This window comes from Mangifera indica, chromosome 2 (assembly GCF_011075055.1).
Source record: "Mangifera indica cultivar Alphonso chromosome 2, CATAS_Mindica_2.1, whole genome shotgun sequence".
NCBI lineage: Eukaryota > Viridiplantae > Streptophyta > Magnoliopsida > Sapindales > Anacardiaceae > Mangifera > Mangifera indica.
In genome coordinates, this window is record NC_058138.1 from 19,807,486 (window position 1) to 19,819,608 (window position 12,123).

General features: G+C 34.8%; 2 protein-coding genes across 2 annotated transcripts; one reads left to right on the plus strand and one right to left on the minus strand.

Moving 5' to 3' along the window:
- Positions 1–2,164: 2,164 nt before the first annotated feature.
- LOC123208948 (protein SUPPRESSOR OF K(+) TRANSPORT GROWTH DEFECT 1) lies at positions 2,165–7,875 on the minus strand. Its single transcript, XM_044626615.1, has 8 exons — positions 7,202–7,875; positions 6,227–6,332; positions 5,509–5,707; positions 3,437–3,505; positions 3,276–3,350; positions 3,049–3,147; positions 2,780–2,935; positions 2,165–2,536 (listed from the first exon to the last, which is right to left on the minus strand). The coding sequence occupies exons 1-8, from the start codon at positions 7,677–7,679 to the stop codon at positions 2,411–2,413; spliced, it is 1,308 nt and encodes a 435-aa protein (XP_044482550.1). The 5' UTR covers positions 7,680–7,875; the 3' UTR covers positions 2,165–2,410.
- A 1,114-nt stretch (positions 7,876–8,989) lies between these two features.
- On the plus strand, positions 8,990–11,935 carry LOC123197424. Its single transcript, XM_044611735.1, has 5 exons — positions 8,990–9,319; positions 9,421–9,527; positions 10,163–10,670; positions 11,185–11,303; positions 11,432–11,935. Exons 1-5 carry the CDS (start codon positions 9,053–9,055, stop codon positions 11,628–11,630), a joined length of 1,200 nt encoding a protein of 399 aa, XP_044467670.1. The 5' UTR covers positions 8,990–9,052; the 3' UTR covers positions 11,631–11,935.
- Positions 11,936–12,123: the final 188 nt, after the last annotated feature.

The following is a 12,123-nucleotide window of genomic DNA, read 5'->3' on the forward strand; positions in this document are numbered from 1 at the left end:
GACTGTGCTACGGATACAGAAGACTTTGAAGAACAATATTTTCAAAGTATTATAATATCTATATTCAAGAGGTTATAAAAAATAATCCTTTGACCTTAAGGGGCGTTTGGTTTGAGTAATGTTTGATTATTAAAATAGAAAGATTACCTTAAAGATAGATTACTTATAAGATTACTGGATATAAATGATTACTATGTTTATAAAATTTGATAGGTATAAATAATTATTGTGTTTGGTTAAAGGTAATAAAAGATTACTAGTAAATTATTTTACTTAAATGCCCTTGAATATAATTATTTTTAAATATTTTTTATATTATTTGTCATATTAATTAAAAATAAATTTATTTTTATCTCAAAAAATTAATAAATAATAATATAATTATAATAAACTCAAAATTACCTCAATAATCTTTAAATACCTAAAGTGAAAGTGGTAATCAGATTATCACTTATATTATCTGTCACGTCAGCATTGGTAATAGAAGATTACTGTAATCTTTTATTACTGACAAACCAAACAAGAGAGTAAAAGATAGATTACCAAGGTAATAATAAATTCCCCCAACCAAACGCACCCTTAGAGTTATTTTGTTGTAGCAAACTACATAAATTAAATACAAAATTCCCTCACCTTTAACCTTATATAAAACCCTAATTTGAAAATGAACCCTACCCATTAGGGATGGCAATGGGGAGGGGCGGGGAGGGGATGTCAATCCCCGTCCCCGTCCCCGTAGGGGATTTCAATCCCCGTCCCCGCTACGGGGATAAAAAAAAATCCTCGTCCCCTCCTCGCGAAGGAAAATCCCCTCCTCGTCCCCGCGGGGAAAAATCCCCTCCCCATACCCGTAAATATAAATTTTAATTTCGTTATGTATTTCAATAAATAAAATAAATTATATTCTCCAAAAATATCACTTGTTACAAGAGCTACAAAATATTCATTATTATTTTAGTTTAAATACAAAGTTTTCATAAAATCTAACAATATGCAATAATCAATCTCTTCATTAGTAATTCTTCATGTATATGATTTAGGGTAATTTTATAATAACATTAAATTTAATACTTTTTATTCACTTTAATTGATTTTATCAAGTTATAATTTGTTTTTTTTTTTTTTGTGTAAAACCTGATGGATTGACTAACTGAAGTTGAAATAAAATTAATTTGGTACATTTGTATTTTATAATATTGAGATTCTGAGGTTTTTTTAATATATTAGATTAATAGTTTAGAAATTAGTAAAAGCTAATAATTGATAATTCAAAAATTAGTAAAATTGAAGTTATAGTTTTAATAAATCATAATGTAAAAATTTCTATAACTTAATAGTTTATAAATTATTATATTAATATATTAGATTTAGGGGGTGGGGTGGGGAGGGGAGGGGCGGGCCGGGGCGGGGCGGGGACATATGTATCCCTGTCCCCGCCCCGTCCCCGATTACGGGGATTTTTTTCATCCCCATCCCCGCCCCTTTCCCCGTTTTTATCGGAGAATCCCCTTCCCGTTAGGGTCGGGGAGGGTCGGGGCTCCTAAAGTCGGGCCCAAATTGCCATCTCTACTACCCATAGCAGCAACTACAATGTTTCACTTTCAATCTCTCTCATCTAAATTTAGATATTAAAACTCAAAATCAACATCATCTTGATACTCATTTTTAGCTGCTGATAGAATTGCTCAATTCAGAAACCCTAAAATATTCTCCCATTGGAAAACTTTCTCACCCCAGCTTGCATAAGAGAAAATCCACCCGCATGATAACACTATTCTGCATATAAAAATCTAATAAATCCCAGCCATAAGTTTTGAAGAGGTGATAAGTGAAACTGTCGTATATTTGCATACCAACCATGAACATAAATTTTTCCACATATTTATTGACCGATAAACTTGTATCCAAATATTTATAAACTCTGCTAAATGAATATAATCACATTTTCTAAACCTATAAGACCTCATCAAATAGAAAAAAGATGATGAGAAAGGAAAGACCACATATAATATGACACAAATTCATGAAAAAGATGGCAATTGCTGCTGACTCCAGCCATCTGATCCTTTCCAAAACGTTTTGATAGCAACTTTGAAACAAATCTGGAAAATAAAACACTATTAAGCCAGAAAAATTAGTCACTGAAAATCATGGGTCTGAAAGATTGACACAACCAGCAATATATGCATCTCGTTCACTATAGGCAGTGATTTCGGAACTATTTTTTACACAATTTGAAATCACAGTTAACAAGTATCAAATTCTAGTTTTTTCATCCAAATACAGAAAAAGGGAAGTCAAATCATCTTCCCCATTTTAAGTAAATCATTGGCTCCATAAGTGATAAATAAAAATACAATCATAGTGGTTGCACTCACTAGTGTGGCTCAATGTCTTTTGCTTCATCTCATTAACCTTCCTCTCCGAACTCCCTTGTAAATCTCTCATGAACTTCAAGATCAGCCTTGCTCACTGTTGGCCTCTGTCTTGCAAGTACCTTGTCAAAATCTGTTTTTGAGATGGGAGGAGGAAGTATCTGCATCGGCACGAATCAGCAATAAGTTAACCAATCTAAACATCCTAAATAGAGATCTAAAGTTTCTGGATATCCTATGCAACTTTCTTCTCTTCTTTGGTCAGAAGAAATTTAAAAAATAGATTCTATTAGATGTCTGATAAACTACAAAACTGTGACATACAGAAATTTTGAAACAAGCAAAACCTGAATATTTTAATCAAAGCAGCATAGCAAGTTCATAAAAATTACAATGCTCCCTACCTTTCCTGCAAGTCCTTGTCCTGCCAGCTCCTGCATGGTAATTTGTACAGCACCTTGCTGCTTTGGCCCACATGGCATCCACATACCATTAGGAGTTTGAAAGAAAAACATGGCATCCTGAGTTTTCCGGACAGGTTCAAAGAGGACATCCTTAACCTGAGATAATCATGGCCAGACAGAAATATTAGTTGAGACCACACAACAAAAGGCACAGTGGGCAAGTTTCAATCAACCAGTTTGGAAGCATCTCATATAGGCATGACACTTACACAAACAGAAATATCTGAACCCGAAAACCCCTCAGTTTTGCGGGCTAAACTTTCAAAGTCACTTTCAGTCAAGTTATGTGGAGTGTCTCCTAGATGCACCTGTTCAGATTTTTTAATCCCAACCAGCAAGATAAATTATTCACCACATGGGAAAAAAATTATAGCCAAGTATTTTTTAGCACTAACATTTTACACAAAAACAACAAATCATGGAAGAGCTCACATACTTTAAACATGTGTTGTCGTGCCTTTAAATCTGGAAGTGGGATATATATGCGCTTGTCAAAACGCCGCCTGATGGCCTGCAGTTATTATTAACAGTAGTACATAATAATCTAAATATGTAAAGATGAAATCACAAATATAATTGCCCAAACATTCATTTTACCTGATCTAGGGCATAGGGAGTATTTGTTGCTGCAAGAACAAGGACTTTCTGATCATTGTGTCCGACACCCTAAAAAAAAGTGAGATTGATAAGGTACAGCTGAGGACTCAGATTGCAAACATGAAAAGATCGGATCCAAATCCATTGATTAGCAAGAAATACATTATAAAGCAGAAGTTCAAACTTCTAATTCATATTCACGGTAATGTAATAAAAGAAGTTAAATGGGCTACATCGCTCTATGCCATTTATTAAATATCTTCTCCATCAGCACAAACTTAACAAAAATTAGTGAACACAACTTATCATCACACCGGATTTACAAATCTCACTGTAAATAAAAATGTCCTTAGGACAAATTTTTTCCAGCTTCGGCACTTCTCTACAGTCAACAACCAATTTGTTCATAAGTGATTTTGAAAGCATTGGCATCAAAAGCACAAATGCATAAACATAAAGGACAAATTGTAAGACAAACAAGACTCAAGTAAAAAGGTAGCCTAGAGCAGGCGATGTTAGGCATCTATGGTTTGATATCAATCACAGTACGATAATAACATTCAGCTTAAACTAATACTAAGAAATCAATGCCTTTCTACCCAAAAAGATATATTTTGGTTGTACCATGACTACAATATGCCTCGTAGTTTACATACACTTAAAAATCAAGGTCAATGTGAGGTGATCAAAAAATTAAAGAATAGCATCGAAGATGGCCTGTAGCAGTAGTTATGACAAAATCAATGAGAAAAGAGAGACCAAAACAATCAATCAATCTAATTACCTCCTCAACTAAACATAACTGAATTGCAACCACCAACCCCCAATCACCTTATACACTAAAAATCAGAACCAGCTTACATGGCAATGAGAACCTAATTTAAGCTTATATCAGCACTTAAGTTGGAATTAGCAACAAAAGCGAACTAGATTTCTGCATCAACCATCAGCTTCATACAATCCTGCAACTCACATCCATTGAAAAAATAATGAAAACCTAACACAAAGTGCTACATATTTAGCCTAAGTTTCAATGCTAATTAATGCCAAATCTCAGACCGTTTTCCGCTTTTCCTCCCAGAGAAAAGTCGATACAATCATGATTAAACCCACTGCATACTGCAATCAAATGCTGGGATGATTCTTCTATATTTTACATCACCCCATAAATTCCCTGTCCTTTAAATTAGATACTACTGTCAAAACCTACAACCTTGGTAATTAGAGAACTTGTGGAACACCATATTCTAAGTATGCGGCCCAAAAGGAAGTTCAAATCTGGCCTCTTGAACAAAACCAAAGATTTTACTGCTCAAACCAAACCATGATGTTAATTTTAAGAAAATTCTGATTCAGAAATTCTCAGCTTAGGAACTCACCAAAGCTAGTTCCACCAAGTTTAGCTTAGGCTTGTTCAACTAATTAACAAATAACAACTTGTCTCAAGCTCGGACTAAAAATGTGATTAATATTTGCAAGTGATCACCGCATGGCTTTGCAATATTGCAAAGCAGCAAAACAAAATATAAGTTATGCAGAATCAAAACACACTAACAGAACAGCAATGCCTGCATCAAGATTCCATAAACAGTTCATTAAAAGAAAATTCCAAATATTATACTTCAAGAAAAATCAATTATATAAGAGAGCTACCAAAGTACAATTATCATTCCTGGCTCCTAAACATAAGAAGGCTGTAAACTAAAGCTGAAATCAAACCTCAATATGCATTAAACAAAAGCATTTATTACATATATTACCCAAATAATATGTACAAGTGCCATAAAATGTAATAAATTTTCCTATAACCAAAAATATTAGATTATTTATACATTATCCAATACAGCTATTAACCCCCATTCCCATGCTGCAATGGGATCATGTCATTTAATAAAGGAGACAAAGGTAAGATGTGGTGAGCTGCAAATATCTGTATACATTCATTTAACTATTCTAGTGCCACAATAGAAACTACATTATCTTGGTCAAATAGTACAACATATATAGCAGATATAAATATTATGCTTTAGACATTTAAGTAGGTAATTTTTATCATTAAGAGAAAGTGATACCTGCATCTGCACAAGAAGTTCGGTTTTGATACGTCTAGATGCTTCGCTCTCATTTCCTTCACCGCGCTGTCCACATAATGAATCTATCTCATCAATAAAGATAATAGAAGGAGCACTTTCACGAGCCATCTGGAAAAGGCTTGAAACAAGCTTTTCACTTTCACCCATCCACTTTGACACCAAGTCTGAAGAAGAAACACTATCCACCAAGAAAAAAGAATATATTAAACACCAGCATTAAGCACATGCCCTTTATTGACCTACATCCATAATCATAGAAAAAACTCAGTAGAAATTCATGAAGTGGAGATGCAGAGAACCAGTGTGAAAAGAAATATAATTTGATTTTTTGTTTGACAGAAAAGTTACCAATAAATTCTTGTATGCAAGCGTAGCAACCATATTATAATCATACCCAACTATGACGCCTTTTCGACAATGGCTATCAGTGACAGAAAGGTCATCATTTAAGTTAGGAATACTTATATTTTCATGCTCTTCTATCTAGGTAGAGTGGTCAGCCAAAAGGATATGCAACTACGAATGTGATTAAAAAAGATTCAGCAAACTAGAACTTAAGGTATAAATATCCAAGATCCCTACATCATCTGAAGAAAAATGATGCAAAAATTGCCATATGCACTAGCCTTTAACTTTTATTATGGATGTATAATAGCAGCGCAACAAATCTCGCAATTTGTTAGCTGATGAATGCCACCTGAAAAATGTAGAATCAGCTTCAGTAGCAACAGCCTTGGCCAGATATGATTTCCCAGTTCCAGGTGGCCCATACAATAAAAAAGCTCTCCATGGCCGTCTCTTGCCTGAAATAAAACAAGCACGAAAAGGTTAGACTTTAAACAAAATGAATGAAACAACAAAACCAAAAACTAGAATGTGCAAAATAATAAAGAATAGAGCTGTTTAAAAAATGATATAAATAAGAAATATATATCACACAATATGCATTTCACTAATCTAATTTCCCCTCCCTGCTTTGTCATACAGCAGAAACAACTGTGACTGTTTTATTCCAAAATGGAAGATACATAAAACAATAAAACTATGTGTATACGTTTTTAAGTGCACAATTTGATATATAGATAATGTGTCATTATGTGATTAGGTATTTTTTTATTAAGGATAAAGTAATACTCAATTACATGATGACACATCATTTGTGTATCTAATTGTGTACTCAAAAGTGTGTGCACATAATATTGCTCAACATAAAACCTCAACATTTTCCACAGCCTTCCAAAAACAATCAACGCAGAAGCTCATTAAAAAATAACACTATAACTCCTACTCCTGTACAAGGGCAGCAATGCATAGTCTACATGATGTTAACTGCAACAAGAGCAGAAGTGCCAAACCACAATTCACCTCTTAAAATCCACAGTATCAGAAAACTAACCGTAATTAACCACTATCCTCCTTATGTTCAATTCTACCAACATGATCCCTAACGTAAGTGCCAACCAGGAAAAAAAAAAAACAGAAAATTTCACTCCTCGTTAAATCTGATCTAACTTTGAACCAGTTTGCAACACAACCCAAAATTTCAATCGCCTCAACAACAAATATAAAACATGATTAGGACAAACCACTCAAAGCAGTTCAAATCAACTTCACAACTCCCCAAAATTCGATCACAATCAACTCAATAACAACAAAATCAAAACCGACCAACCTGTAAAAAACTGAGGAAATTTAACAGGCAAAATAACAGCCTCCTGCAAAGCCTGCTTGGCGCTCTCGAGACCCGCCACATCGTTCCATTTGACGTTCGGCTTCTCTCTGATAATAGCAGAATTCAACCCGGCACGCAGCTTGGCCTGCTCGGGATCCTCCCCATCGCCCCCTTCGCCACCACCATCCTTGGGCTTGGTCTTAGGGCGGGTGGCCACAGCAGCGTCACCGTTCTGGGCCGGACCAGGCCCACCATCGTCCAATACGGCACGGATCTCCTCGGCTCGACGGAGATATTCGGTAAATTTCTGGGTAATAGCTTCTTTAATCTTGGGATTCTTCTCGTACTTCAAATGGGTCTTGAAGTACTCTAAAGCGTTCATGTAAAGAGGGAAGGCTTTAGCGTAATTTCCTGCATGATCTTCATTCACGGCTTGTTTGACGTACTCGATTGCTTGTTCTTTGAAGTTGCTGTACATATTTTTAGGGTTTTGGATTGAATCGCATGAGAGATAGATTTATGGAATTGATATTTGGAGAGAAGAATTTTGTGATTTGTTTGATTAAATGTCAAAGAGAAAAAGCGTGCTGTGAGATCGACTGGAAAGCGAAAACCCAAAATCGAATGACCAAGCTTATTAACTTTCCAATTTCGTCTCTACCAACACCGCATATTTACCCAACTTTATAAAGACTAAACCGAAATAACCATTTTCCTTGCAAAGACGAAAGTGCCCTTCAAGAAAATTAACCCAGCCGACCACACAGACCCACTAACCGTGCGTTCACACTAACCCAGCCGCACGCGTTCGCAAACCCGACAACCGCGACTTCCTCTGGCAATTTTATCTCGTTTTCCGGCCACCAAAATAGTTGAAAAGATTAGTTAATCAATCCTTGCCATGTTTTATACATTTTAATGTAAAGATTTAGGCGATTGTATGCGGTTTTTGGGTTTTTTTGGCTTAGGGTTTTGAATTGAAATATTTGATGAAATGACTCTATTCGTTGGTATTTAGGATCAATTTTCTTAGGACTTTTGTGTTAGAATAGGTGTAGAGTTGATTGCTGATGAAATAGGATTTGAAAAACGAAATTTGGGAGGTGAAATTTCACCTTGTGAATTCGGCCTTCACCATGCGTGGTGAAGGCTGGTCGGATGCAGGGAGGTATTGTGAATTTTTCAAAGATTTTTCACCACACAAATCATATGGTGGGGGGCAAACTACAATTTTTCAAAGCTTTTCATCAGACGGTGCTGCATGATTGAAATGAGGGGGCTTCCAGTCAGGGTTTAATGAACGTATATATTTTAAATTTTAAATCCGTTTTTTCCCAGGGTGCACTCACCTTAAAAATTCGTCTCAGTTTTTATTATTTTAAATTTTTTCACTAAATTTAATGGATTTATTAATTTTCACTACTTTCTTTTAAATAATTTTATTTTTTTCTTTCTTTGTGACCATTTTGGTATAAAATTATTTAATTAAAAATGATTAATTATATATTTTAAAATTTAAAAAAAATATATCATTCAAACAATAAATTAGAAACTTAAAGTGTATTACCTTTTCGAATTATAAATTTTGATTGATAAATCTGTACAAGTCTTAAATATAAGATTTAATAAAAATATTATATATATAAAAATAAATTATATATAATTAAATAATTTTAAAATAAAAAATAAATAATTATATTACTTAATCATACATTTCCATTTCAATCTATGAGGATAAATCAGTAATTTTTGATTCTAGTAATGCTTGCATTCTGTGAGTCATAGGTTAAAAATTGAAATTGGGTAAAATTAGGAAAGGGCGAAGACTGTTGGCGGCGGATTTGACGCAGAATGGGAAAACGAGAGAAGAGACAGAAACAACAACAAAGAGCTTCAGCTTCACGAAGAGCTGACTTCTCATTCTACGCTCAAGATCATGAAGAAGGCTATGAAGCTGACTACAGCTACCCTTCAAGTTTGCCCTCTTCCTCTGATCAGGAACTGCCTCAAATTTCTGATGAAGATGATGATGATCGACAAGAACAAGATGATCAAGATGACCCTCACTCATCAACAAATATGCCCTCTAAGTTTCTCCTCTACCAGCAATCTGTACAGGTATTACTTATTAGGATATATCGAGGTGATGTTAACAGAATTGGATTGTTTAATGCCCTAAAAGTTTAATGCGGTTGTGTGAATTGTGTTTTTGAGTGCAGTCACCAAAAGGAGACATAAGCTATTTGCAGAAGTTCTTTTTGATGTATGTTGGTGGGAGGCAACCACTTCATCTCCAAGAAGATTTTTGTGGCAGTGCTTTGCTTAGGTACCTGGTTTTCATTTTTAAGACTTCTATTTTTCTTTTTTTGGATTTTGTACTATAATATGAAGAACAAACTAACCAATGAATCTGTTGGATGGATTTGTGATATAGACTCCTTTCATTTCATCAGATGTTTGAGGTTTGTAGATTTTTAGGTTGACGCTTGCAGTGTTAAGCACCAGCATTTGATGTAACACCTGAATCAACGATATAATTAGGTGAAAGAAACTCACTGTCGATATAGGCAGAATTACATGTTTCTTAAAGATTTTAACTGGTTATCAATCATATTACAATCAATGAAGGGTTTGTTTTTTGGCAGAGAAAGTGCCCTTTTATGAGCTATGTAGTTTGTTAATAAAAGCCATGGTGAGTGAATTTGCACTCTTGATGCAATTTCAAAAGTATAGGGATGCCTTTTTTTTCTTTGAATGAATGTCCAAATTGCCATTGATCTACTGTATAACTGTACAAAATTCTTTACATGGTAAGGTTTTATATGGGTTCCACTGTAATTTTAAAGATATGGTTAATCACCGTGTCACTTCTTTTCTATAAGAATCTTAAATTGTTTATTGTAAATCCACTGTAATTTTCTAGTTCTACCTGACATTGCTCTTATGCTATTTGTTTGACAGTACAGAATGGCTGCGGAGTGACTCAAGAAGGACCGCTGTGGGATTGGATTTGGACCTTGAGGCACTAGAATGGTGCAAGGAGAACAATGTAAACAAACTTGCAGGTGATTCTTATTCCAGAATATTCCTTTTTCATGGGAATGTTTTGCAACCTCTTGAGGCCAAACTAGTGAGATGTAACCCTGAAGAGTTGTTAAAGAACATTACATTAAAGGAGAATGACAATAGTTCTGTGACTTCCACTTTGGACTCTGTGAGGCAAGATGGCTCCGCTGCATCTAGCGATAATAACTGCACAATGAAAACTTATCCACTGCAGGCAAGAGACATTGTGTGTGCTTTCAATTACAGTTGTTGTTGTCTCCACCAACGTGCAGATCTGGTTTTGTATTTCAAGCATGCTCTTGGTGCCCTGTCTAAAAAAGGTGGTATATTTGTAATGGATTTATATGGTGGCACATCATCAGAGCAGAAGTTAAGACTCCAGAGGAGATTTGCCAATTTTATGGTATAACGTATCCCACTCCTAATATTTTTGACAATTATAACATTAGTTTGAACACTCTAAATGCAAAATTTAACAGGGTGTGTCACTGTCCTTTCTGTTGTAAGACCAAATATCATCGAGCTCTGTGTGTATCTTATATAAGTTCGCTGTGAAACCTTGTGCTGATAACAATTCATGCCATGCATTTTATATTTCTGTTGAAATATCAGCAGTCTTTGTAGTAGTTATATATTTCTCCCAATTATGTGCTCTATCAACATTGAAGACCTTAATTTAATTATCTGAGTATTATTATTTCTGAACCAGGATTGCCAAACATTTGAAAACACAAGAAATTTTTCATTAGAAGTCATATATGTGTCAACATCAAAGCATTTTAAGAAGTAAAGGATATCTAATTGTGGTTCATCTCTCCGGATTATTGAGCTTGTTCATTCTTAACTGTAAATTCATATTTGTTTCACATGAGAAACCTTTTTTACCAAATTCAGTTTTGCTTATTATGTGTTTACAGTATGTTTGGGAGCAAGCTGAGTTTGACATTGTTGAGCGAAAAACAAGAATTAGCCTCCACTTTCATCTTCAAAAGCAGCAGAAAAAACTTCGACATGCATTTTCATACAACTGGAGGCTGTAAGTATTCAATGCATTCTACATTTAAAATTGCACATTATGATCAGGGCTTCCCCCCTAAAAATCCTATTGACTGTACTCTTTTTCTGGTAAATTCTTTTATTGGAATATGGTTGCTCATCTCCCAGGTGGTCACTACCTGAGATCAAGGACTGCTTAAAAGAAGCTGGGTTCAAATCTGTCCATTTCTGGCTTCGTGAGATGCCAGACACTCAACAAAACAAAAGTACAGAGGGATTTGGAGTTGCACAAGATGTGAAGTATGAAGAGGTGAAAAGTTTCCAGCAACAAGATGCTTGGAATGCATATATCGTTGCTGTTGCCTAGTCAGTCTGTAGCTCCTTTGGTAAATCTTTGGAATGATGCTGAAACAGTTGCTCATATAAGCAGGAGAGATGCAATGATCTTCTAGATGGTCAAACAAATACTTTCAAGGGTACAAACTGCCATGTTTTGTTTATTTTAGCTTTCAAAACTCCTAGAATCTTATATCAACAATGTGGAGTAGTGGCTACTACAGAGCCTCTATCTGGGAATAATGTTTTTTCAACCTAGATCTAAGTTAGATTATATGATTAAGCAACTATTTTCTTGAATGGATAGATTATAGTAATATCAACAAGTTTCTATAATCTTTTTAGTTTTTAGGCCCTCCTGATCTTTTCAGTATTCTCAAAGAGTCCATTAAACATGTTAAAACTAAATTGACTATCCACCACCTTGTGATACAAAAGATGCAGTCTGTTAGTTTTATTTTTTTGTTTTACTCTATGTTGATTAGATGCTCATAGCTCTGTCATCTTTTTTTTAAACAACATCT

Excerpts from the sequence above, each read along its gene's own strand:
- LOC123208948 (XM_044626615.1), bottom strand. The coding sequence starts at position 7,679 with ATGTACAGCAACTTCAAAGAACAAGCAATCGAGTACGTCAAACAAGCC. Across the intron at positions 3,351-3,436 it reads CTCCCTATGCCCTAGATCAG|GCCATCAGGCGGCGTTTTGA; the intron begins GTAAAATGAATG and ends TAATAACTGCAG. Across the intron at positions 2,936-3,048 it reads GTTCAGATATTTCTGTTTGT|GTTAAGGATGTCCTCTTTGA; the intron begins GTAAGTGTCATG and ends TGATTATCTCAG.
- LOC123197424 (XM_044611735.1), top strand. The coding sequence starts at position 9,053 with ATGGGAAAACGAGAGAAGAGACAGAAACAACAACAAAGAGCTTCAGCT. Across the intron at positions 9,528-10,162 it reads TGTGGCAGTGCTTTGCTTAG|TACAGAATGGCTGCGGAGTG; the intron begins GTACCTGGTTTT and ends TTTGTTTGACAG. Across the intron at positions 11,304-11,431 it reads TTTTCATACAACTGGAGGCT|GTGGTCACTACCTGAGATCA; the intron begins GTAAGTATTCAA and ends CTCATCTCCCAG.